The sequence below is a fragment of the Semicossyphus pulcher genome, unplaced genomic scaffold, assembly GCF_022749685.1.
Source record: "Semicossyphus pulcher isolate SPU_LCO1_2020_fin unplaced genomic scaffold, fSemPul1.0.p SCAF_1, whole genome shotgun sequence".
Classification (NCBI taxonomy): Eukaryota; Metazoa; Chordata; class Actinopteri; order Labriformes; family Labridae; genus Semicossyphus; species Semicossyphus pulcher.
Window position 1 is genome coordinate 11,839,515 of NW_027211603.1, and position 27,802 is coordinate 11,867,316.

The 27,802-nt window shown below is 42.1% G+C and overlaps 1 protein-coding gene across 1 annotated transcript in view; it reads left to right on the top strand.

The window, feature by feature from the left end:
- Positions 1–27,802, top strand: part of LOC138584955 (protein diaphanous homolog 3-like) — a 174,609-nt gene that overhangs the window by 113,963 nt on the left and 32,844 nt on the right. Inside the window, exons 26-27 of the mRNA XM_069657154.1 lie at positions 8,358–8,453; positions 9,068–9,130. Coding sequence (XP_069513255.1) covers positions 8,358–8,453; positions 9,068–9,130 — 159 coding nt within the window. The remainder of the gene's footprint in view (positions 1–8,357; positions 8,454–9,067; positions 9,131–27,802) is intronic.

Sequence of the window (27,802 nt, forward strand, 5' to 3'; positions counted from 1 at the left end):
TGTTAGAACATTTGGAAAAATTGTGTTCAGATGACATTAATCCATCCATGTATTCACAAAGCTGCGCCTGCTACCGCCTTTCATTTTTTGGATTAAAGGAGATGAATACTTATTCAATCAAGAATTTGGGGTTTGTGCATCCACTTAGCAAGTACTATTTATTAGAACTGAATAGTTCTGTCCTAACATTAATTTGAATGACTGTTGCATGTTTAGATTGCAGCTTGCTCAGATTGACAGCCCCGAGGTCTTTTCCCTGTGCGTGAACAAGTGTTGAGTTACGTTTCACTGCAAACTTTTTCTATTTCTGCAAAGTAGTTCAGAAATAAGGAAATCATAAGAATAAACTTCATCCAAATTTTGTCAGAAAGGCTTATACAAATATGCCCAGAGCTTGAAATTTATTTAGCTACGCTCAAATTAAGATAAAGCTAAAGGCAAACTCAGTGACATCCCCACGAAGTGATGTTTCTGGCAATGAGTGACATACGCGCGCACATGCACAAATACACACACACACACAGATTGTTGGGATGAAATGAATATGTGATAGAGATTTGGCATTGTGCTGCCAACCCAGGACAGGATTTATTTACTCTCTCTCTCTCACACTCTCTCACTCTGTCTGTCTCTCAGCCTATTTATTAACTAAAGAGCTTTCTCTTTGTTTGTCAGGGAGGATTGTCCTCAATGGAGATTTTCTGTGTAATCATCTGATTATCCATCAATTCCCTAAAAAGCCCCAGAGAGGCTGCACATCCACATTATGCTGAAGGGCACAGCAATGAGAGACAGGGGAAGGAAGGGGGGAGGGTTTCCTGGAGGAAATGATCAAAATGGATTTTAGCTTCTTTACCTTCTTCAGGTATCTGCATTCAGTCGGGTTCTAGCTTGCCTATTTACGTATTCTTGAAATGTGAGGTACTCCCAGTTTCCCTCTCATTTTCCTCTGTCTCTTTTACCTGCCACAGACCGGTCTTCTACCTACAATATAATATGCAGCCTGGTTTCATCAGCTGCACCGTGCTTTCTGGCAGTCTGAGGGTGAGAGAGAGAGAGAGAGAGAGCATCCGCTTGCATGCATTTGCATACAGCCCTATGGAGATTGAAATTCAGATTGAATAGGTGTTTTTCCTCCTCCTCTAGCTGTGCCTGGCTTGTGTATGACAAATCTTTTGCATTAACTCCCAGGGTAGGCCGGGAGCAGGAATGTTTGTGGAGCGACAAATTACACATCAGAGCTTTATTTAACATTCCCTACATGGCTACAAGCTATGAACTATTAAGACGTCAAATAGAAGAACAGCGAGAGATGCAACCCTGCATGCAAAGATGCTAAAAACATAGGAGGGGCGAGAGAAAGAGGGGGAGAGAGAGAGATCCTTTTGCGGAGCGGAAGCTTGCATGAGATACCGTATGTTCTCAGGAGATAGTTCTTAGATGCTGAACGCAAACTTGCTTTGCCTTGCCTTGAAGTAATGCCCTCTGTATCATACAGTAGTATTGTAATGGTGCTTACAGTTAGTTAACATTTTCTACTAATGTGTTCCTCATACGGGTGGTTGCTGCTATTCTGCATTGTTTATCACTGTTGACTGTTGCGATTATCTTCACATGTCTCGTGTCGGACCTGCTTGTATCATGGGGCGACTGAAGGGGCCAAAACACCTAAACATAGCTTCCTAACCTTATTCAGTTGTTACGACTGAAAGCAACAACTGCCTACAAGAGAGCGGAAAAAATTTGACATAAATACATTAACTCTATTAACTTCTTCTGATTACAATTATTAGAAAATTATGTAACAGCGTTACAATTTCATTTAGCAGATGCTTTTGTCCAAAGCGACGTACATCATATATATATATCATCATCATCAAGGTCAGTTTAGTCAGCATCATCACAAATATCCTAATCAACATCTACAATATCCTCAATGTCATTATCACCAGTAGCATCATTATCATTAAGTGCAGAGGTGTTCATGAAAGAGCTGGGTCTTTAGCTTCTTCTTAAAGGCGGAAAGGGACTCTGCGGACCGATTGGAGTTTGGTAACTCGGTCCTCCACCGGGGGACTACTGAGGAGAAGAGTCTAGTTAGCAACTTAGGGCTCTGTTGTGATGGGAGTACCAGGCGCCTCTCATTGGCACAGCGTAGTGGGCGGGAGGGGGTGTAGACCTGGATGAGGGTCTATTTCAAACAAATTCTCAAATCAGTTATATGATACATTTTACATAACCACCTTTTTGCTAGTGTAGTATAAAAGGCTCTACAAGAGGCACTTCTTGTCATATTTATCCATCATGATTTCTATCTCAATTCATTTAACCCTGACTTAGTACTACAAGAACGTGCTGCAATAGAGGAAAGGCACTTTAAATACCAAAATTTTAGTGTGATTTTTTTTTGTAACAGACCGATGAAATAATTGCTTCTAATGGCCCTAGAACCCTGCGTCAAAGGTACATGGTCACAAGTTGTGATTTTCTTTCACTGGCTGATGAAGTACAGTGACCTATTACAATATTTATTAGCTGGCTATGATGCGCAGCTAACATTTGTACATCTCTATTCATCATCCAGTGACTGGCTTGGCTATTTGCTGCTCAAAGTGTTAGTAGAGTGGAACACAGGGTATTCAATAGGGAGAGAGAGGGGTTGACTAGCCTTATTGCACCAGTTGCCTTCTGAGTGTCCAAGGGAACACAGTGGTCGGCCTGCCTTCATTGTGCTCAGGCATGTGATTTACTCTCCTTAGCTTTTCCATCCCAGCCCAATTGACCTTATTTCTTGCCTTGCTCTGGCCCACCTCTGCTGCACACTGCTACGAACGGGTCATTGTCCTGATGATAAGTGCCACATCCTGTTGAGTGAAGTGGCGGGAGGCATTAGTTTGGGTCTGAATAGAGGGTAGACATCAGCACACAGATAGGCTGCATGTCCAGACAATGGAAAACGCCAGTCTGAACAGGCTCTGATTAAATAGATGGTGATTGAAGTTTCACTACAGACTGGAGATAACTATAGTTGTTTCCCTGAGATGGAGGTTCAGCTCTGTCCTGATTCCCCCTGACAGAGTTTATTCTTTTGTTTTTTTGGGGGGGGGGAGTAAACAACTTTCTGCCTGTATCTTCTTGTTGATCTGACTTGAACATTTGTACATCTACATTTGTACATCCAACCACATATTTTCAAGTCTTTTTTCCCCCCAAGGACAGCAGACATGTCAAAGTAGAGGACATTTCACTTAGTTGCTGCTTTCTCTCACTGCTAAAATGTGGCACTTGGAGCTTACTGTTGAGCCGCCGTGAAGAAGATATGAACACATGGTAGACACACTCACTATTCTTTAAATAGACATCAGTGAGGCCTGGAGTAGCTTGTGAGAGTGTCTTCATTTTTTTTTCGTGAAAGTTAAAGCAGAAAGCCTCTGTGCACATTGCACACCTGTCATGAGAGCTCTGATCCCAGATGCAGCGGAATAGAAATAGGCAGGCGAATTGTGCACATCAAAGCAACCAATCAGCAGCTCTACTGCCAAAGCCGGGATACCACTCCTCACTGTCCCGTTCCTCTCGCTCGTCTTTGTTCTCTCGCCACATCCTCAACGCCACCTTTCACAAGCTGAATGACTGTTTCAAACCCATTTCACAGCTCTTGGCTTGACTAATATTCCACTGCCATGTGTTCCTCCTCCATTACCATCCATGTGACATGTCTGTGATGTGTCTCTCTAAGTTTGTGAGCATGTGGGTGTCAGTATATAAATATGTGTTATGATTTTCAGTGTTATGCTGTCTGAAAGCACCTCTTGTCTACATTGTATGAAGCGGTTTTTCGTCTCGGCCTGTCTGAGTTGCCGCTGATTGATGTGTAAAATTGGACTGTTTTTGCTCCCATATATTCCTGAGGTGGGAGATCTGAGTGGGTTTCTTTTTCCTCGCCTCCCGAGGCACACAAACTGTTTCAAGTTCTTGTGGGTTGGAGTCAAACGGAGTACTACACATGAAGGCACACACTACGGGTAGCGATAGATTGATTGGTTGTTTTTGCTTGTTTTCCCGTGTGCTATCTGTTTTTTTGTATATGTGTTGCGGGGAACGTAAAGCTTGCGGCCTGTGATGAATTGCCACAGCAGTGGACGTCGAGGAGCGTCGGTATTGCTCAGAAATTCTTGCTGCCTCTCTGCTCTGCGTAATGATGAAGAACTAGGCACATGTCAGCCAGAGGAGGAGTGCAACTGTTGTGAATGAAGAGCACAACAAATGTACACATAGATGCAGGCAGGCAAGGAAGTGGGCCATGATATCTCCACTGTGCGTGTGTGTTTGTAGTCGCTGCTTGGCATTGGGGGCTGGTACAACCACAGCCCACCACCCTGGGGACCCTCTGCCCTCAATAAAGGAGCTTCACTGTAGAGGAGTGTGTAAAGGGACCGTGTACTGTGCAGCCGATTGACAGTTTTTGTTGGTTTCCCGAAAAAAGCCACCATGGTGCTGCATGTGTGAAAGAAGATGAAGATTTCACTTTACAGTCCCCGTGATAGAATATGAAAGCAATGGTTGTAGCTAATGACTCATGAATGACTCTCAGATTGAAAGAGATGAGTAAAAGAGTGGACAGGCTTCAAAAGTTGATCACTCAGTGCAATACGAGTCCTCATTAAAGCTTTAGAAAGGGACACTGTCAGTGTTTATTGTACATTGAAAACAGAAACACTTAAACGTCTACGCAAATGAGCGGCTTTTGATTTCACTAGAGTGCAAAATGGATATTTTAGAAATGTTGTAAAGATTCACCAGTGTTGTTGGTGTTGACTCGACTTTAAGTGGTTACTTGAAGCCTTTCACATCTGACTCATACATCTTGATTTGGGCTTTTAGATTATAACCTTTATGTCAATTGTAGTCTGTTTTTTTTTTTTTATAATAAGCACATTTTAAATATGGATGTGGTCACGATCTTTGATGCTACTGGCAATATGTTGGACACGAAGCAGACGACTATCAATCACTGTGTGCTCAATATAAACGCTTTCTATTTGATTTTTCACATCCTACTTATTTTTTGTCCTTTAAAAACATTTATTTAAAGCTCCTGAGAGGAGTTTTTTTGATGATTATGAAACAGACTGAAATTAATTCTTATGTCTCTAAATGAGCTACCAAACCAAAGCAGACCATCAGCGACAAGATTGATTATTTCTATATAGTTATTTTGAATGCCTGAAACTGCTGGTGGAGGGTAGGTGTGAAACAAAGCCATGAACTGCACGCTGCCTTTGTTTATATTTTCCAATGCAAAAATTTAAAGTGAGTGACGCATATGACTGTTAAAGAAAGCAGGATGAGATTTTCTGTTAAAAAACACCACTTAAGCATGTACAGGACAAAATCAGCAAAGAGATAAGAGGTACAGGCTTGTCCACAGGGGGCGCCAAAATCAACACAAACCAAAAGTTCCACACAGCAGCTTTAATCCCACACTTTTTGAGATGGGTCAGCAGAAAGGGGCTTGTGACTGCTTTTGCCCTTCACCAAACTCTTTGATCCCCAAATTATCTGTCGAATAATCAATTTTCTCTGCTAAAGTTTTAGTCTAGATGCCACTGTAGATATAACTTTTTTTTAATCTAAATTCAATTTCCAATTAAAATCAAATGAATGCACCATTTGATACTGCCATGTGAACAGCACACCAATGCTGTGTCTTTTTCTTCCCAATGCCGGAGATAATTAAGTTTGCAACTGGTGCTCCCAATGAACAAAGGAGAGTGAAAATGCCTAAATGGATAAAGGGCCCTTAGCCTAACAAAACAGACTCAATTCCCTTTCCTACGTTTTATCAGTTGATACTTTGTTATATTAAATGTTTTTTAAGATACCCCATTTTATCATCCAGCCATTTATATTCATACACGCGTTAGCACCTCTCTGCTCCGTCAGCAAATACTGTAGAAGCTGACCGAGAACAGTTTCTTGGAAAGTTGCATTTGCAATCAACTAGAAAGTGTTTTCAGTGTAATCATAGGCCCTTAACAGACCTGGTATTATCATGTGTCCTGGGTGATCACAAGTGGTCAGCTTGAAGCTCAGCAGTTCACACCTAGCATTAACGAGCCCCTCAAATGCGTCTTCAGTGACCACTTGTGATCGGATCTCACTTTCCCGCTCTGTATGCAAATGAACACGGAGCCTCATTCACCTTAATAAGACTTTAAAAAACGTCATATAATACAAAAACACTGTGATGCAGACTCGCAGCGCAGAGAGAGGGAGAGCTGCTGTGCACGAGCATGAGCATGAGAAACACACACAGATCGGTGTCGTCACTGCGCTGCATGATTAAACTCTTATAACTGCAAGTGGATGATGATTGATTTTTAAACTGTGATAAACTGCTCGTGAGTCATATCCCCGACCCACGCCGTCCTTCCCCCTCCTCGGTTCGGTATTGTCCCATAATAAAACTTAAATGCAGTCTCCTTATTGAATAAGTACAGACACGACCTGTCATTATTTCCACGCACATTCCGCTGCATAAACTACGAACAGACATGCTGGAGTGACATGAGAAATAAATAAAAATAAGATTTTTAACAGACCCAGCAGAGAAATGTTAATTTAGACAGGAATGAGAGGCAAGTGGTCTCTCCGTATGCACGTGAACGTTGCCATGGATACAGGGAGAGTAGGCGGTGCTTAATGTGGCCCAGGACACATGTACGTACACACTGCTAGACGTATGTGGATAAATGCGTCCCAGACCACCTCCGTATCAGGCCACCTGGGTGATCGGATCTGAATGCGTCCTCAATCCGTCCTGGGAGTGTTCACACTTGTACTTAAGGCTTTCCACTTGTGATCCGATCACGAAAACCACCAGGTGTGTTTAGGGCCTTATTTGGGATGTTGCATGCTGGAACCTTGAGACTTTAAGGATCACTGTCTAGATCATGGTTAATATTTATTGAAGCCATTATCAGCCTTAGTTCAACCTTATCTGTGAAGGTTCTCAGTCATCCAGGTCATACTATCCTTCACCAAATCATCTTTATTAAGCCAAAAGGTTGTAACAACTATTTAAAATCCTAAAATATCTTAATAGATTTGTTTTATTAAATATGAAGGCAACTATTTTGTTAGGAAAGACCCTGCAATTAGTCTTGGGCAGCCCCAGGATGGGTGTATGTTCAGTGTCCTTAGATTGCGTGTCACAGTGACAGTACTGCCTGACTTTTGAAGGATGATCTGTTCTGTACAAAGGTAATAGACATGTGGCAAAATTGGTGATACCAGATATTAACAAGGGTGCACATTTGTCTTCATAAACAAGTGCATCAGCAAATTGCAGAATTTAGCTGACATTAAATGTTTCATTTTGCTGCTGCTTCTATAGATAATGAAATATTTGAAAAAGCTATAAAACTATAAACTTCAGTCAGAAGTTAAACATTATTTAAAAAATATTAAACATAAAAAACAATGAGAAGCAGTGAGATGCTGCTGTGTTGCTTCAGCTACTGAGAGAACTCACTCCCTCATGGATGGAAAAGCGTTAGATCACGTTTCACTTTTCCTTTTTTCTCTATGAACACAGCGTATGGTTGCCTCGTAGCATGAGGCTTTTAACGTTTCAGTGTTTCACTGTAAGTGACCAGAGTTCAGTGACTTCCTCACATCTGCATTCTACAAAGACTTGTTTCTACATTTTGTTGGCAAAACAGAAGCAGTGTTGAAAGGGAACACCCACGCACAGACATTTGCATGACAACCACAGTATGAACTTTTATTGACAGTGTGTGTTCTCCCTGACATCCTCCATACACCTGCTATCTTTTTTCCTTCCCATCCACTGGAGGCTGTTTTCACTGCAAATCACTAGCCTGGTCCATCATTCTGCCAAAGGTGTCAGGGCCAGGTTTTCTGCTGAACCAACTCAGGCCATGATTTACATGTCATTTCTGCAGAGCGTTTCCCTTTCTACCATATATCTGCATTCTGATAGGTCCCCTGCTTCTACACACAAGGACTTGTTATTTTGACTCAAGGATATTCTACAGTAGATGCTGTGAAGCACCATGTTGCCAGATTGAATATTCAATTGCAGCTTGACAGTGTACTGTAAACAGTGTGCTCCTGACTATACTATAGGCCTATAGTATGCCTGTGATAAAGAAGGAGTTTGTTCAAGGCTTTTTCTAACATGTTTTGTTTATATAATGGTATGCCTTTGTAAGTTCCAAATTGTTGCAATCTGTATGGCAAGCCTCCTTACAAAAGATCTGATTGTCTTTCTTTACCTCTCGTCTGTCTTCCAACACCCACTCATTCGTTTTCTTTTCTGGGTTTTTCAGAGAACGATGAGACAGGTGTGATGGATAGTTTGCTGGAAGCCCTACAGTCAGGTGCTGCATTCAGAGACCGCAGGAAGAGAGCGCCAAGACCCAGAGGTGAGTCTCATATCCTTTACTTACATTTATACACAAACAAAGTCGCACACATAAAAGCTAGTGGCAACATTCTCAGTAAAAAAAAAAAGGTTCAGATGTTCAAAAAAACACTATGAATAAAATGTGGTCCTAACCTGCCAAGTGGTTGCATATTTTTCTTGTTTTGATTGAATCCAATACATCCTCGGATTCTCGTGCCTTGGCTCCATTCACTGTCATTCTCAGTCACTTGCAAAACACACTAATTTGTTGTTTGAACACATGCTTGCAAGCAGCACAATGCCAAAGAATCCTCAGCCTAACAACATTACTACAACTGTTTGATGTTTGGATCTCAGCAAAAGACAACACACTCTCATTTTGTTCTCTGGCAATCTTAAATCCAAATCCAGGAACAGAAAAATTGAAAGAACAAGACAATGCTGTACATTTAAAACAGGATGAGTACATATTTTTTTAACTGTGTGGGCATTGATAGCTGTGCCTTTAAATATTTCTATTTAATCAACTTCCCTTCACAGGCATTCTTCAGCGTGTGAAAGCCTCCTCGTGATCTTTTTGATTCCTCTGAGTACTATATGTGTTGGCATTATTGTTCACTACCCTCCCTACAGATATCCAGCAGCAGACGATCAGCCCAGGCTCATTCCGCCAGGTCCTCAGGCCTGTTAACCATGGTAAAGCAAAATCTGAAAAAAAAGAACCTGCACAGCTAAAGCCTGAAGCATGCTCAGCTCTGTCTTTGATCTCTTTTTTGAAATCAGTCTTAAACATCTCCTGCATGTTTTGCAAATTCGCCTTGACAGTTCATATGTCCTGCTTTTGTGTGTGTTCAGTGACCTTTTCAGTTCAGTACCTTTGTCTCTTTGTGGCCTTGTGTGTGTCTTTTGAAAGTGTGAAAGGCCACAGCTTAAATAGTTTGAGGCATTGCTATGTGTAAGCTTTGAGAGAAGCAAGGCTGAGGTCCTTGGAAGCAGTGTGTGATGGCTTCTTTTGTGGCTTAGATTGATACGGCTCCTGAATTGCTCACTATCTGCAGCACTTTGAGTCCAACTCTGTGCATTTGAAGGCTGTTTCGACTTTGTAAGATCTGATGTAAAGGAAGGTTCAGATGTCCTGTCTCACTTTCTTCTGATTGGCCAGCTCTCTGAAGCCTTCTGAGGCTGTACTTTGTGACGTCACAAAGTGCAGCGTGTGGAAAAAACTGCCTGAAACCTGGCGTTCACAGCAGCTTGCAGACTGAGCTGAGAAGCCTGGGGATTACTCCAACATACTTTTACCTACAGATTTGAAACTTCACCCACGTTTAGCCTGGACATCCAACACTGTAACATTATATATATATATTTGTCTTAAAATGTGAAACAGCATAATACCCCCTCTTGAAGGTAGCTAGTTGAATGATGTTATATTACACAGCACTTCATCACAAATATGTGGCAGATGGTCATGTTTTGTTTTGTTTTTCAATTTCTCCATTATGTAATCAGACTTGTTGTAATCGATGTCTGATGTGTAAAATCTTAATAATGTTAAGATGGCCTGATTAAGGTAATCATCAGTTACTGGAAGCAGCTGTCTAACAGTCAGCAGGCAGCAGCAGACACTGAGTTGCCACCACAGAAATGGCAGCTACACACAAATTGGTCGCCTGATTCATCTATATGTTTATAAGAGCAGTGATGCATGTGCACCAAGATCAAACATGCAGGCTAAATGCTGTGTTACAAATTGGATGTAAGCCATGAGTAGCTGAGAGCACTTCAAGTGCTCTGTGTAATCATATAAAGCCATCCAATGTTAGAATGTAGATGTAAAAGGCTGTATTTGTAGAACTGTGACTTCCTTGGAGTGAAGATTTGACGGATAATAATTATACTTAATTTCGTTATGCTACATTATTCAAAGTTGTAAACACATATTTTATATTGCAAGAGGATTTCTACAATCATGACAGAGGCACTTAAAAAATTACACTGTAACCCTATTACCTCTTATTACTTGTAATTGGAATCCCAGTGGGCTGGGCACCGGCACACATGAATAAAATTATTCACGCTCGATCCACCCACATCATTGATGGCAATGATAAAGGGCCTTGCTCTGTTGTTCTGCTATGACTTATCTGAAATTAGATTGGAAAGGGACGAGGGGGAGAGAGATATACGGGGTGGGTGGAAAGAGACGGATAGAGGTGGCTGTAACAGAAGAAATGGAGAGAAATGGTGTGAGGAAGAGAGATAGATCCAGTTGGTAAGGATGAAACTGAGGAATAAAGTGGGAGAAAGAGAAAATTGGACTCACACTGTCGTGTGTGTGTGTGTGTGTGTGAGAGAGAGAGAGAGAGAGAGAGAAGGAGTCTGGAAGTATATGAGAGAACAAGCCAGAGCTATGCTGTATTAACAGGGGATTAGAGGAAAAGGAAATTGTGTAAAGAAGCTGCTGCTCAGTGCTCATGTTGTGAAAACACCCCATGGTGTGTTGTACAGGTAAAAAGGTCCTGGAAGGTTTCTAGCCCCGCTGCCCCCTGCTGGCAACTTCAGACATGGCCTTGTTGACTAATAAAGCTCAAGGCTTTAGCCTGTCACTGCAGGCATCATACTCACTGCCAGCCTCCCAGAGCAAACACAGCTAATTACTTTTCTCTGCCCAGCCCCGGCACCAGCTCAGCCCTCTCAGTACCCATTCATCTTAATTTCCCCCTCTCTGCCATCTGCCTCCTAAATAACACTCCTCCTCATTTCCCTACCATCCCATATCCCCGCTGTCTTCTTCTATACTCTCATGGCCTGACGATGGCCCTCCCTAAACATAATTGCCTGTTATTGGTAAGGAGTCTCCACCTCTCCCGCCTCACCCCTTTCTCGCCCATTCTTTTCCTTCCCTCCTTCTCCTCGACGGACAAAGCTTGAATTTCCCCGGGCTTTAGTCACCGGAGAGATCGGAACCCACAGGATGCTCTCTGTTTATTTGGGAGGTGATGAAGTTTAGTCTGCGGTACGGGCACTTAAACAGCTGCTTTCACTTTCACACCACCATGCCACCTCCTTTTCCCACACTTTTAAATACCCTTTAATAATTGATCTCAAGGGTGTTGCTGCAGCCCATTGGAGCAGCAAAGAGAATTAAAACCGAAACATCGGCAACAAGAAGATACTGTGATTAGTGGTGAAAGGGAGAGATTTGAATGGTCAATCTGAACATGCATGGTGCCATTAAGCTTTCCCACCAGGGGAACCTGAAGTGCACCAGTCTGTTGTCTGCAGAAACAAATCAAATGGCTGATAGATTGTTCTCTCCGAGACTTTGATGAGACTGAGGAGTAGTTCGATTATGGCTATAGTGCTTCGTAGTCATGGTGAGTGATTGCCATGCAACAGAAAATAGGATGAAAAGATTCCTTGTGGTCTACTCCAGTTTGCCACACATCAAGGGATGCACATTGTTTATTCATTTCTTTTCTTTCTCCCCGGTCTTCCTTCCTCTCTCCTCTTCTTTCAGTTTGAGTTGGCGCCCCGGCCTTGGTTCCCTTCCCCCCCCAGCTTCCTCTCCTCCCCTACCCCCTACATTGGCTCAGCACACTTTAACATGAGCCAGCAGCTAAGGTGTTTAGCTTGGTCTGCAGCCTCCCTCAGCAAACACACACACACATAGAAGTGCACAGACACACCCGCAGACTTCAGGGGATGAAGGTAAGCAGGCTTTGTGGCGGCTGTGGCCTGGGTTAGGATAAGGCTGCGGGGCTCTGGGGCTCCTCGACACTCTAAATTGGATTGGGCTCCACAGAATGATGGATCGATGGTGGTTAGCCACACAGGTGTAAGAGACTTGAATCTGCAAATTGAATCTATAAAGCATCCATAGCTTTTTAAATGTGCCCCTCTGAAAACATCTCTCCAGGCGATGTCTGGTCATTTCAGCTGTTTTTGCAAGCCCTCATCACAGCCTCGCCGTGTGCGAAGCTGCTGTGTGCATGTATGTGTTGAGGAGAATAAACTACACTTTTGTTATTTATTACTTTTTTTATTATTTTGCTTGACCGAGAGCAAGAGCCCCCAAGAGTGTACGACAGCACAAGCCAGAGGTGCATTCTGAGTGTGTGCGTATTATAACGTCCTTGTCCTGGAATGATCGATAATGGGGAGAGAGTGTGGAGGAATGAGATCTGCAAAGATTTGGATGTCTCTGTCTTTAGGAGCAATTACTTCAGATGTCTTAAGTGAAACAGACCTACCAATTATCAAGTGTGATAAGGCTCTGAACCGGAGCTTGAAATTGATGTAAAGGTCACTTCACAAAGTCAGTGTACCCCTTCACCAAATGGAAACAGGAGACTTTTCCTACTGGCACTTTGAAGCATTAAGGTTTTCACCCTGAAAGGAAGCCTCTAGTCACTGGAGGTGTTCTCCGCCATGTTTTTCGCCGACTCAACTTTATGATACTTTTTGAGCAAAAGGTGCAAATGGAGGATGGAGATTTGAGACTCAACCCACAATATCTTTCAGAGGTTGTGCTGCAGAAGATCATTAAGACGAAAGAAAGCAAAGTTTGAAGTTGAAATGTAAGTCAAAAAAAAGTTATATTAAAAAGAAAGAGGTTGTCTTCCTTCCATCCCAGTTTGTTCTGTGTGCTCACATGTGAGACATTTCTGAAAAAAGAAAACCAGCATTGAGAGTCAGCCACCGTAACTTCCTGAGGCTGGGATACTCTAGTGGAATGTGCTGTTAGATGCTCGCCCTTTTTGATTGGGCCTCTTATAGACTGTGATATGTGGATTTTTCTGCAGGCTACTCTATCCTGCAGATTGCGTGTGTGCTTCTCATCTCTCTTCCACATTTCTGTCTCTTCGTATCAATGTCAATTATGGGAGAAAGCTTCCCATCCTTCCAAAGTTCCTCAGTCTGCTCTTTACTTTTTGACTTTGTTTTGCCTCCGCTTTATCTCCCTCCCCCTGCCTCGCTGCTTTCCCCCAAACATGACATAAGCAAAAAAGGAAGAGGTTATTAAATCATTCCAGTTGGCCCAAGACAAAAAGAAGAGCACAGACTCGCTCCTCCCAAGATCTTTTTGAATTAATGCCACACGTCATTGTTTCAAAAGTGAGACTGTAAGAGTTGCTGATTTATCTGCATTTGGTCATCGTTTATCATCCAGCCATCAGGTACGGCCTGTGCGTTTTTCATTAAAGTGACAGATTATAGCCAAAGAGCTTCTGTTCTGAACTCTGGGTGTTCACTCTCCCTGCTTTTACGCTTACACGCTCATGCATACATGCATAGAAATTGTCAGCTTAAACCCTGTGTTCTAATGATGTGCAGGCAGCAGGTTAAAGGTCACTCCTGGGTCGGGGCATTAGCCACGTGCAAGACCCAGACAGGTGTACCGCTCTCTGTATTCATGTAGCAGTCATCAGAGTCACAGTGTCTCTCTTATCGCCCCACTTGATTGGTGGTTTAGATGTTTAACTGTTCTTGTAGACAAAGGCATATCCAGATGGGAAAGTGTACCTTGACCTGCCTTTGTCTGTCTGTCTGGGGTGCTGCACTATGTGTGTGTGTGCACGTGTATGTTTTAGCCAGTGCGCGCGTGCATTGAACAGATGGAGCAAGAGGGCACCTTAACAAAGTGGCTGGCGTAATTAGGGCCAGCCTGTGCAGCGAGACTTGTAGAATAGTAATTGAGTGATGTAGAGAGCGATGAAGGGAAGATTTTTTTTAACCTTTTTTTCAAGTTTTTTGCTGAGAACAATGCTCCCCTTTTCCTGGAATGCCCTCGAGCTTGCTTTCGCAGTTACACTGAGTCACACATGGAAGCTGCCCAGTACAATACACTCTGATCTGTTGGCTACTAAGCAGTTCCTACCGAGTAGCTGGTGATTAATTGCACTAGTTTTATTCCACTGGTCTGGCGATCTAACCAGCAAATTTTAACCAAGTTCTTACCTGTGGGACGGAGGAAGCGCCAATGGTCTATTCTGGGATACTTAATTGCTTGTATTTGCATTCTGTAATACTGTCTGTAATTATCGTGAAATATGTTTCTGTCTGAAAACGTTCTCCAATGTGATCGCCATTGTCGTGTCCTGATGCGAGGACACAGATAATGGAAATGGCTTGTAATGGCTCCCACTTGTGTTGTTGTCTCGCCTTTTGAAGATTCAGGCTTTTTTTTAATGAAACGTGTTTAATTGTAATGCATGCACATATCCAGTTGTGTTTAAAATAATAATGCCTGTATTAGCCATTGCTAAGAGGGCAAGCCTAAAGCCCCTCTTGAAAATATATCCTTAGGGCATTTTAGCAGCTGGGGGTGGCTTTTTTTTTTTTCTGTTGTTAAGGCAACCACCGAATCTTTAGCTGTCAATCTAACGGTTACTGTTCCCATTTACCTTGGCTAGCTAAAATACTTAACTTTGTGTTCAATAGATTAGTTATATCTATTTAAAAAATGGACATGCAGCGGGGACTTGGCTTTGATAGAGGCTGAGAGGCTGTTCCCAAATACATTAAACACACAGATCCGTGTGGGTACATGAGACCCTCAGAAAGAGGAAAGATCACGACAATCACCAAATGCCGTCACCCCTGCAGAAGTCCCACCTCTCCATTCATCCGATTGGACAATGACAAAAAATGCCCATGACGTCGGGCGCTTTTCTGCTTTGAGTTGAAGTTTTTTCAACTACAAAAAAGCTGCAGCCAGCTGCTAACGTGTAACCTGTAATCCATGCCCAGTGGTCCAAACTGTAAGAAGATGAGAAAGTGAAATGGTGTGCTGTATGTTCACTTGACTTGTTTGGAGAGGTCAGTGTAAAGGATGAGAGCAGCGTGGACACACACACACACACACAGTGAGCTCCACTGTGCCCACTCGGTCCGAAATAGAAAACAGATGATAACGAACACCTCTGCACTCTGCTCCATGTCGCTCCGCTGTACATCCTACGATTTTAGCCAAGTCCTAAGCCGATCAGGCTCCTCAGATATCCACTTTTAGCTGGATTATGAGGAAGCTGGGCTGTAATAAGGGCTGTGGATCGTGAAATAGAAAGTGGTGTTCAGCATGTCGAGCCAAGGACCCTAATCAGCCCATTCACACCAGCTCAGGCCCCAAACAGTAGGTGAAGCTGCTAATGTAGGATTGCTATTCAGCCGGCTTCTGTGATCCTTTTCTTTTCACATGCACACTGCCTCCTCCTCCTCTGCCTGCCTGAAATGATACACACATTATGAGGACAGAGGCAGAAAAGCCAGTGTGTAGAAAGTTCAAAGATGTATCAGGGATTTTTTTCTAGATGCACATCACAGTTTTTTACTTTCAGATCTCTAATGTGTCGTTGTTTTCTTTCTCTCGCCCTCTCTCTGTCTTTGTCTCTCCATAATTTTCTCTCCTCAACCTGTTATGTACGTTGATTAAGACTCGGCTCTTACATAGTACTCTAGTTAATAATGCAGTGAGAAATGAAGTCATTTTCACCATGGCTTTGTGCTAATTAAATTTTACAGCAGCCTTATCGCCCAGCCACACACATTCCTGGTCCTCCCACATTTACCAACGCCAGCAGCCATATCGCACAGCCGTCAGGAGGGGAAGAGCTTGGGAGATGATTATATGAACTTCTGTTGTTATGGGAGGGAAATGAGTGCTATCTAATCTTTATATCTCTGCCCTCTACAAAGGGAGGTGATTGACTTCTGTTTCCGTAGTAATACCTTTGGTTCAGGAACGATAAAAGTGTTAAAGCACCATTTGCCCCCACTCATCTCACAACTCTGCTTCAATTTTGTAGCACATTTGTGTTATTCCTTTGTATATTTGTCTTCTCAGCAGGCTGTCTGTCTGGTTTGAAGCTACTGGCTAACATTTGTGACTGGTCACACAGTGGCTCTTGGCAGGAAGAGGCACATTTTCCAAGCTGCCTTTACTCCGAGGTAAAGCAGAGAATTTAGTGGGTGTGATGAAACTGGATAATGTGTGGTTTTAAAATTCCGCTCACCTTCCCGCTATAACCAAACTGCAAACAGCCCCATATCCAGGTATCATTCTCTAGTGCACCATCCTCATACAGAAAGGAACGAACACCAAGGCCCCTGTTGTTGATGATTCCCAGAGCCACTCTAGTCTGCGGTGATAAAATGATCACATTAGTCCAAACCGTCTCATCTCTCTGTCTCTCTCTCTCTGGCTGTCATCCTGCCACTCCACCTCCTTTCCGTCTCCCCGCTGATCCAGAAGCTCTAAGTGCAGCGACACGCGTTTCCAAGTCGACAGAGCAGGGAAGGCCAGCCCTCAGGCAGCAGGGTCTGTTTGATGCTGGATTCCCCTTAGACGGTGGGATTTTGGCTTTGCTGGTCTACTTTTTCCTTCCACTTTTCTGCCCATATACTCACTCTCTCATTCGCACATTAGACTGTTTACGGCCGCATGCGTTCACTTCATCACGTTCAGGCTCACATCCCCTTGTAGACACTCAGCCTTGAGTCACAGGGCCATGTATGTCTCTCTGGCCTCTGGGCTAAAGAGCTTCATTAGTCTGGTGCTAGCTTTGATTAGCATCCTCCGGGGTGCAAATTAGCAAACAAGCTCAAGTGATTCTGTGAAGAAACACAGATGTATGAACACTTCACAAGCATGTGATAGTCCATGCCTTTCAGGAGACGGAGGTTTTACCATAAATCTAGTTTTGTTAAAGTTTTCTTCAGAGAGGAAACTCTCCAAGAAAAATACTGAGTTCTGAAAGGCTTGCTACGCCAAGAGAATACAGTACTGCAGCAGATTTCTTTGTACCTTAGCAACGTTAAAAAACCCCACATCTAAGTCGTTATTTTTGTATGTTTTGCATGTTCTTGTAAACATGTGAATCACAGTAGTCTAGCACATGCATCTGGTTATGCATGGGTTCATTCACTGTTCTGGTAAAGACGTTATTGTGTGGAGATGTAGCTCGTCATGTGCATTGTCCCAGACTGTTTTTCATTCAGGTGAAAATTCCTAGAGCTGCTGCCTGCTCTATAATAACCATACTTGACATTTCCCCGTCCTCCAGCCTGTGGAGACTAGCAGATGCTTTCCATTCCAGTTGAACCCATTAAGGCCTTCTCTTCTCTACTGCATCCACTGGCCTGTCCTTTGGCAGGGCCCTTCTGAATGTCAAAACTCACTGTTTAGCATCACAATAAAGCAGATACGGGGCAGCGGAGTAAAGGAAAGGAAATGGCTGCTGGCTGGCAAAGGGCATGGACAAAAAGATTATTTTAAAAAGCCTGCCGTGGCTAACCCCGTGTGCTGTACAGCCAGGAAGTTTTTTTCATCTTCTGCATTTGTATTTTTGAGACATCATATGACTGTACAGTAAATCTGCATTAATGGTGTTGACTTTTCTCCAACAACACAAAGCCTGTAAGAAAGAAAAAAAAACAGGCAAACATGTTTTATTTTTTTAAACCAGCCGACTTTTACGTCGTCTGAATCGCAAATGGATCTGTGCCAAAATATGTCGGAGTTGTTTTATTCATATTTGATCAGCTCATGTGCCATAGTGCTGACATGCCTGTTGGATGGCTGACCTTGAGGTTGTAAAGGCGGCATTGTTTTTAGCTTTAACAATTGAATTATTTATGTTACCCCTGCCACAGAGTGCTTAAAAAAAGGGATGCACAATTTCATGTTCGAGAAGAATCCTGGAAACAAAGTGGAGTGGCTATGCAGGGTCTGCTGTAGGTCAACTTACAGTTGGAAAGCTTTAAATGTGCTGCTTTCACATACTGTAAAATTCGGTGTTCAAGACGCACTTTTAATACTTTTTTTCTTTCATCTAAAAAGTTGGAAGGGCTGAGTCCTATGTACAGTGCGACCAAAATACCAGTATAAAAGAGAGAGGTATGTTATTGTGTTCGTCACAGACATGCGCTGTCATGATCGCCAGTGTTGCCGCTATCCTCACAACAATCAACATTACTGTAGGCTGAGCTCAGCTACCACTCCGCTATTCATAGTAGAAGAAGATGACCAGCCAAATCAATGGCTAGCTTCGGCGTGCTAGTTGCCAGCCTCGGAAGCTGATGACCAGCCTATCCAGTAGCCGATCCATTGGGTTGCTATGTTAGACGTGGACTTGCCGCCATGGTCGAATGAATAGGCGGCTTCTCATTTACCAGCGCCTGCCTCTCAGTTACCAGTACCTTGCTTCGGCAAGGATATAGCCTCCTTCAGCCTCTCAATAGTCCTAATTTTGTCCTTTTCCTTGCGCTATACTCCAGTAGCTAGCATGATTGCAAACTAGACATGGCGAAAACAGATAGTAGGCTATAATTTGTGTTTAATTTGAATGAAAATTAATTGAAATAGCTTTGAAATTAGCTGTATGCACGTTTTTATTAATAAAAAGCTATAGAAAAACCTTTTTTCCTTCTGGGATACCCCCCAAAAACAGAGTGCGTCTTATATTCCGCATTTTACGGTACATCAACAAATAGCTAAACGCCAATTACACCAAAATAATCTCATGTATAAAAATGCATTTCCTCTGATTGTGCCGGTTGTCTGAGAGCTACGGGCTTCTCTTCAAATGCTTATTTTGAATCAAAAACTGTTAAAATGTCTGGCTCCAAGCTTCAGAGAAACTCGTCTTTTTTACATCTCATTTCCATTCAGTGTCACTAATGAGCTAGAAATTGTTGGGGACAGTAAAACATATTTTGTAAACAAGCCATATTAATTACCCCTAATTAATGAATCACATTAGTGCCCGTGTGGGGGAAAAGGAGTTCGAATTTGTAACAAATTTAACAAAAAAAAAAGTGATTGACAGAATATAATGAATAATTTCAGGATTCATACAATAATCTTTGGTAAAATAAATGATAGCATAATTGATGACTTTAAACCTTAATGCAAGTTTTGATTAAATGGAGCCCATAATAACCATGCCCAGCAGACTTGATTATTGTTTTGGTTTTCAGGCCATGGCAGCTGTGGCTAGTCTTGATTTGTGTACAAACCTGATTATTTTAACAGGGAGGTAATTAGCCTGGCTAGTTTGAATGGTAATTATGGTGTCAGACAAAGACGAAAGAAGCTGTCTAAATGTATTTCACAGATAGTCCTGTGTTTGTCCACACAGGCAGCCACCCGCAGACACTCTCACTTTGTACACACAGACTCTATTCAGCATGCAGGAAAATCTCTTGCCAAACACAATAATTTATAACATTTGTTTTGATATAGTGCATCTCACATTTGCAAGTGCAAATAATAGAAAATTGCTTATTTGCTTCTTCAGTGTAAAATTTTCGGATAGTTGAAAAAACACAGATCAGGTTGAGCGGGGATGCTGGGATGTAGCCGGCTGTATTGGCTTTACTGTTTAGTTTACCTCATTACTCTCACTTTGAGTTCTCTTCATAAAGCCATTTCTGCAGTTGTTACACACAGAGGGGAGCTTGTAAGTGCTGCCAGAAGCAAGTCATTTAATTGTCTTCAAAAGCACAAATGAAGACAACCTGCATATGTGGCTCTTTCCCACTTAAATCTCGCCTCATGTCTTTTTCTCGTTTTTAATATTTCCTTTTGTTTGGATCAGAAGTGAATAAATTAGATACAGCTTGTTGTGCTCCTCAAGCACATACCAAACACCAATTATTTACACCGCATGGCTATAAGCCTTTATGAACAAAAGGCTGAGACACTTTGTTTCTCAAATTTGCAAGCAATATTGATGAAACAAAGTTCGTTGGAGAGATGCTTAGATGGTGTTTCTGTTGAGGCTCATCCTCATTTTAAGGCAATGAATCTTAACTAACGTGCACAGGCCCGGTGGATTCAACAAAACTGCAAGCATTGAGGTCTGTGGGCTTTCTCACTGCTCTCAGTACTTTGATGGTTGTTTGTGCTTGTAAGAATTGGCTTCAAGAGAACATCTTTCATTGTTTTTCCTCCACACTGCCCTCCAACCGTTCTTTGTGTTTGACCCAATGTGGGGTTTGGAGCTCAGACATCTTTACTAAAACAACCACAAAACACTAGTGTGGTTAATTGATGTTTAAAATGGGCTTCTACGTGTTGATAGCACTATCAAACACTGGACGAAGTTATCATACTTTGTCAGACTGTCCTATTTATTTATATATATCTTTTCAAATATATATGTAAATATTCCTCCACTCACTTTACATCCAGGATTAGAAGGTTTACCTTGTTTACCTAACATAACAAAAACAGATATTTGCTTGACCTCCTTGCAATCAGTTACAGTTATCATTTACACATGATTTAATACTGTACTTTGTCATAGCAAGAACATTTGGGCAGCAGATAGAAGTATAGAAGACGATTACTATATTGATTTATATCAACAATCATCTATGGAATATACCGGAAACTTAAGCTGACCAGTTTTGAGGTGTCATTATCTTTGTCTCTGTCGACGGGGTAGCCCCAGCGTGATTAACAGTTTTGACGGCACACCTACATTGCCCGTGTGAGCCTAGGTAGAAATCAAGCTGTACTGTTTTATACGAACCTTAACATGTTTCTTTAATTGAGGATTACAGTTGTAGTTTTCTAAAGTATTTTTTAGCTCTTCCTGTTTGTTTATAAAGGGGACAAGGACAGAGCAGGAGGCTCTTACCTGAGGTCCTCAGGAGTAGTCTGCCTTGGCATCTCAGCTCTGTGTCTTAGACTACACTGCAGTGGAAAGCTTTCAGAAGATATTACCTAAGACCTTAGGTGCCCTGCTAACACACACAAACACACACTTGAATTGGCCTTTTGATAACATCTGTCCTTATTGTTCTTTTCCTGCTGCATCGACAAACTGCAAGAGTGGACAGCCTGCATGGGCTCACCAGAGTGAGAGGGTTAATGAACAAGGCTTAGCCACAGAGGAAGGGTTTAGACGGAAGAGGCTGGCTGCCTGTAAATCATCCATCAGCCTCTCCAGTGAGCTGAGCCTGAGCTCTGACAATGTAAGGTGTTTGGGCTACAGCAGAAGGGACATGATTTATCAGGAAGGTGACTGATTATATGGAGGCCGTGTACGTGAGAGAGACGGGCAGAACTAAAAGATGATCCCATAACGTTTCATGAAACATGCAAAGAATAGTCGATGGGTGCCTGTGAAGAATAGCCACAAGAAGACACTTTGGATAAATGAACTGAGGGTGTGTTTGAGTTTGAATAGAGAACTTTGTAAAGGGTCCAACCTCCAAATGAACTGTTTCTTTTAAATAAATATATAATATCCCATCTTAGCTCAAACTATTCTTGATGACTTGATGTCATTTTCGAGCTAATGACTGTAATCATTGCCCTTCCAGCTTGTCACTCCACAGTGTCACATTTCAAAACACCGTGCTCGGGAAGAAATGACTAAATGAAGGCACTTTTTACTTTTTTAATGGATAATTATCTGTCTCAGGTGTTAGAGAGGGGAAAAATGATGAGCACCAAAATAGATCAGGGGAAGAGAAAAGTCTCTGATCTTCTCCTGGCAGTGTAGTGGAATCAAATAATGAAACACTTAACGTTAAACCACTGCGCTTTTCATGTGCAAATTCAGCTTCACACATTGACAGTTCACTCTGGCTCTGCAGATGACTGGTTTGGATCTTACTTATGTCATCTTTTTTTATTAGATGTAAGCCATTATCTTTTGTTTTGTCCCAGTTCCCAAGACTGTGAAGGATTCAGACTTGGATAAAAGGGGGGTAAAGGAGTTGACATCCACTTTTGTAGGCTTAAATGATCCGCTTTGACGAATCAAACAGAGATAAATAAATATCAACAAACAACGACTACAGACCAACTTACCCCTGTTACGACTTTATCAGGATTTCAGAGAAGGTTGATCGACGCCTCGGAGAAGGAGAGTAACACAGAGAGAGAGTATGGAGATTAAATAAAATATGTGTATCTGACTTCAGAGTCTGTTTGCGCAGTGTGTTTCTTCAAGGAACCCTTTCAACAGCTGTTTTCCTTGTTTGTCAAAAGGAGGGGGGTATTATTGTTCATTTTAGCCTTCTAGCTCAAGACATAACTTCAAGCATAGAGTCTACCGTGCACCGTGTATGTTTACCAACATACAGTGATCATGCTGTAGAGTTGGGATCTAATGGAGGTCCCACTCTATGAGGTTTATGACACTGACTTCGCTGGTGGGAAATCTAGGTGAGAGTTGGCAGCTGAACTCATTGCGGAAATAAAAGATAACATGTGAAGGGCAAAATGATGCAGAATTATGTGAACTAGGCATTGTGTGTTTTGAACAGAGTACTAGACGTAGGTTGTCTTTGAAAGTGGATAGTTCAGTAAGCCTCTACATTGTCGCTTTTAAAGGGGGAGTATAATGCTAATTTCAAGCTTCAGTTTTCACTCTGTGACCTGTGGAGTAGCTTAGCACAATTAACAGTTAAAAAACTCACACACACACTGGTGCTCTGTGCAGGCCCTCATACGGCCTCTGCCAGAAACGACTCAGTCAGTTCTGTCCCTTTAAGAAACCCCACCCCTACAAGCCCGCTTTCTTCTGATTGGCCAGCTCTCCGAAGCCTGCTGTGGCTACCAGGCGTTCACAGCAGCCTCCAACATACTTTTACCTACAGATTTAAAACTTCCATCCAACATTGTAAAATTATATATAAATATAAAATGTGAAACAGCATAATACCCCCTCTTTAAGACTATACATATACTGTAGTAATATAAAGATATAGTTCCCAACTGTCTCCCCTTTGTACTTCAGAGTCAAACCATGTGCCTTCAAACTCACACATATTTGAAAATCTCAGGATCAAGGACTTCTATCTGACCTGCTCACATTTACTGTAAATTGCCCGTACGGGCGGGGCAGGAAAGTGATCTTGCCAATTTGTCAAGGAGTGATAAATCCTGGCTTTTGTCATAGTGTGTGCACCCGGCCTTAGTGGACGGCATAAAACAGGAACATCAGGGAGGCTAGAGCGTAATATCAGCATTGTCATCAATAATGTATATATTTGCGGACAAACTGATCGCCCTTGACAGGAAAGCTTGTGTGAAAGGTGGTTTTACAGCTTCAGCTAATTAAATATACACACATCAATTCATGGGCTTTACTGCGCCAGCAGCTGCTCTTCACTCGACAGAAATGCCCTTGTTCTTTTCCCCTTAATCTTACCTCTCAAGGGTCAAAGGATCAGTTTCAGCCGAGTCACACAAAATTCACCTTTCATTCATTTTATTTATGTAGCCGCAGAAACTCCCCGAGAAAGACTCATCAGATCCCAGGAGATAAACCTGAAACTGTCTGTATCACTAGGGGTAAGTGGGAAAAATAAGTGTTTTTGTAATGTGTGTGAACTGACCCTTCAAGGTGAGTTACAGCACAATCCCTTTCTGAGACTTCTTTTGTCCTGACCTTATGCTTTGTGATATGGTTCTTTACTGCATAGCCCAGAGGTGTTTGTGGGAACAGAGGAACAGACAGAAAGTGAAAAGGAGAAGGGAAGGGACAGGGATGCTGAGCTCAAAGCAAAAACAAATGGAATAAACAATGTTTAGAGACAGGTTGTCTATTTCTCTCTCTTTTTGTCACTCTTTTTCCCCCTATCTCTCGCTCTCTCTCTGTGGCTTTGTCTGTCTCTCACTCTCGACTGATGAAATTGCCAATGATTTATAACAAATGTCAGTGGCAGGCGCAGCAGACTGCTGTTTTGTCCCTGTCAGAGCCAAGTAGAGCCTGAGGTAGGCAGCCTCGCTTATCAATCAACGCCTCTCTCCACTCTTCCTCTGCCAATGTCAGTACAAAGCTTAGTGGATCACCAGCTCTCCAAACCCAGGGCCAGCATGGTTGTCATGGTGATAGTAGTGTATGGAAACTGAAACAAACAGGAAGTGACGCAAAACTTTCCAGGTATGAACGTGTTGATAGCAGGCTCTGTTTCATAAGTTAGATCAGAGCAGCTTCTTGGCGCCTCTTCAGCTGCTCCGGTTACTAAATCAAACCCACCCCAACCCGACCTATTATTTAAACATCCGGCCTCCTCCTCCTCCCACACTGCATGAGGTACCGGCATGTCAGATTGCATGAGCAGCTCCAAATTTCTAATTCACTGATTGGACGGAGAAGTTTACAGGTGACCTGTTTACACGTATTCTATTTTGTATGAAGGAAGTCTCGCCTTTCTACCATCATGAACATGAACTGTGTTGATAATACGACAATTTGCATCAAAGAGCCGCCCTTAATCATCCGTCATTTGCAAACCCTTGACATTGCACTTACGCACAACGAATTGTTTTTTCCTTCCTGCCTAATTCAATCCCCATTGTTAGTTTAGGAGGAGGTCTTGCTGCTTAATTATTTGAAAGGTCTGTGCCTGGCTACCGCTAATTTGTTAGGCTGTTTTGTCAGATGGAAGACAGCAGGGTGAAGCTGGTGTCATTTGTTCTTCGTCGCCAAAGTACATCTTGCACAGGAAAAAGTAACCTGAACCGTGAACGTTGTGAACCGTGAAGGGCTGTCAACTGTGTGGTGAGGAAGAACTCGATACCTTTCCTTCTATTGTTTGCAGGTAACTATCTTTAGTTTTATGTCCTGGTGATTGAGAGTAACTGTTTCATTCCCTTAATTGATTTTTACAGAACCAACAGAAATGAACAGTTAACTTTAATGTGCTGTGTGTAGCAACAAAACACACGTAGAATAAAAAACAAACTTCAAACCTTTCTTATAGGTATGTTGTTTTTTGTTTAAAGATAGATTAATCTGATCAACAGTTCAGCTCAGTGATAGAAACTGAAGATAGATCCAGGACATCCACTAGATTGAAACGGTTCGAGCTGCATACAGAGCTTTTTGTATGCAGTCCATAAGGGTTTGCCTCACAGAGCAAATTGACCAACTACACAGGTATCATCTCTATGCTAACTAGCAATGGTGGCTGTGTGTTGTCTGTTGTGGTCGTGTGTAAATTGTAACTGTAGATTTGCAAATCTCCCTAACATGCAAACTTTGTCTTACTCTGTCACCCAGAGAACCGCACTTTGTGTCCAAGTTAGCCCACCATTGACTTGTTATCTTAGCCCAAACAGCCCAGGATATTTTTCCTCCCGTATCAAGTAGCTTTGGAGCCTGAAGCCTAAACAAAACGTGATATTTTCACAACAAAAAAACAAGTATTACAAACGTGAAACGGTCAAAGTTTGGTCATAGGCTACCCAAAAGATTTATGCTTCAAATATTTCTAAAGACCAAGCTTATGTCTTCTACTTCGCAATTTTTTCGTTGTTTCATTTGGTCTCTGCAACTTCCCAAACCCTCCAAATATGCATGTACGCAGTACCAGCAGCTGTCACTCTCTTTGCCTGCAGGGGGCACACATCAGAATGTCTGCATCTGCAGGTCCACTCTCTGTGTCTTGCCAGTAGGTGGCATGAATTGGCCTTGACGTCTAGCTGTAATACTGCTTAAGCTCCAGAGACGCTGTGTCCTTGTTTACGTTTAATGATTTAGATATAGAATCCTTTCATATGAATCTAAAAGAAATATGTTGGGTCGCATAATCATTGCTTTCCTATGCTGTTGTCTATTAAATATTCTAAATTGCAGAGTAAACAACCAAGATATAAAATGCAAGACAGATGCACTCAGTTAATGTGAAGGAATATTATAATAATAAATAACCAGCAACATACCCTTTTACAGTGTGCTACAGCTATGCAGATACACTTTGCCCCCATCCTTCCCAGCAAGCAGCAGAGAACGCTCTCTAAAAGCAGATTAATTGGATAATGGCTTTCTCCCCTTTTCTGTTTCTTCTCTTACTTGTCGTCAACAATTACTGGTTCTGTCAAGGTCGATTGTCCATTCTGCAGTACCTTGTTAAGAGAATACTGTGCCTTAGTAGCCTCAATTAAGCTTTTTTTTTAACAACCCTGTCTCTGAGCACACGTCTTGAAGCAGCATCTTCTAATTGTGCGGTAGTCTCGGATTCACTTTAAGCTGCATTTTGGCTTCAGCTGCCGTGCTTTATTGTGTTCTCTTTTTTTTTCGTCTCTGCTCATTTGATTTTATGTTTGATTTAGATTTAAAATTTGTATTTTCTTTTTATTAATTGCTTTTAATTTACGAAAAGCAGCATAAACCTTCAGTGGACTCTACTGTTGTTGTCCTCAGTGTAAAGCAAAGACATCTGATGATGACCACCTGCATATAAGGCTATTTTAATCAGTTCTAAATATGATTACTAGCATGCCCTGTATGTACGCATTCACACGAAAGCGTATGCATGCATAGTTTGAGTAACAGTATGTTGGCCGGGTGACAACAGCCTCTCATGAGAGCTCATTAAATAGAAAGAGAGTGACAGACTAAGAGAGAAATATCTCACATACTATAGCATACCGTACATGAAAGAGGAATATATCTTTTGTGCGCCGTTAAGAAAAGCTGTGGCTCCAATGTGAGGATTGTATTCTCGTCAGGGCCAAACTGCAATTACAGAAAAGTGCACACGAAAAGTGTTTTATTTTCAATCTTGTTTATTGAGAAGGCAGTTTTTTGCAGAGTAAACATGCAGGACAAGCGATTCTTTTTTAGGCTTGTAGGTGGAAATTGCAATGTTCAATTGCTTGATCACGCCACTGTTTAGTTCATTGTCGCTCCCAAATGCTTAGCCTTTGAAAGCAAAGTGATTATTATGGCTCGCTGATCTGAGAATCCACATTCCGTTTAATCTGTGTTCCTGGAAAGACTGCAGCCGGAGTACGGGGCATAAACGAGATCAGTTCCAACTTTGTTTCAAGTATTCTTTAACAACTTTACCCACACTGGCATCATTCTCAGTGTACATTAACTTTTTGACATACTTCCTTCTGTACATGTTTAAGACTATAAAATTCTAACCATTGTGCCTTTTTTAATGTTAAAAGGGTTCACTTTTATATGCATTAAAGGTTCAGTAGGTAACATTATTAAAACTAACTTTTTGTTATATTTGCTCAAACTGTCACTTTAAACATGCAGTAGTACATGAGAGAGATAATCTGTGAAAAAAATCATGTTCCTCTGGCTCCTCCTACTGCTCCTAATGGCATTTGCAAGAATCCGACGCTCCCGGTCCACAACAACCAATCAGAGCCAGTGTGTCCGCCATATTGTATACCTGGCTTTTTCAGTTGCCATGGTTACTAGCCTGCACGGGCTTGACATCCTCCTCTGCAGGGAGGGCTTTGGAGGCAGGACTGAGCACTCTCTTCTCCATCTTACGTACTGCTGCTTTAAATGGACATTCTCATATTGTGCATGGGTTTCACATTTTTGAGTGTTTATTGTTCACAGCAAAAAAGTGAAAGCTGCGTAATTCCGTGTT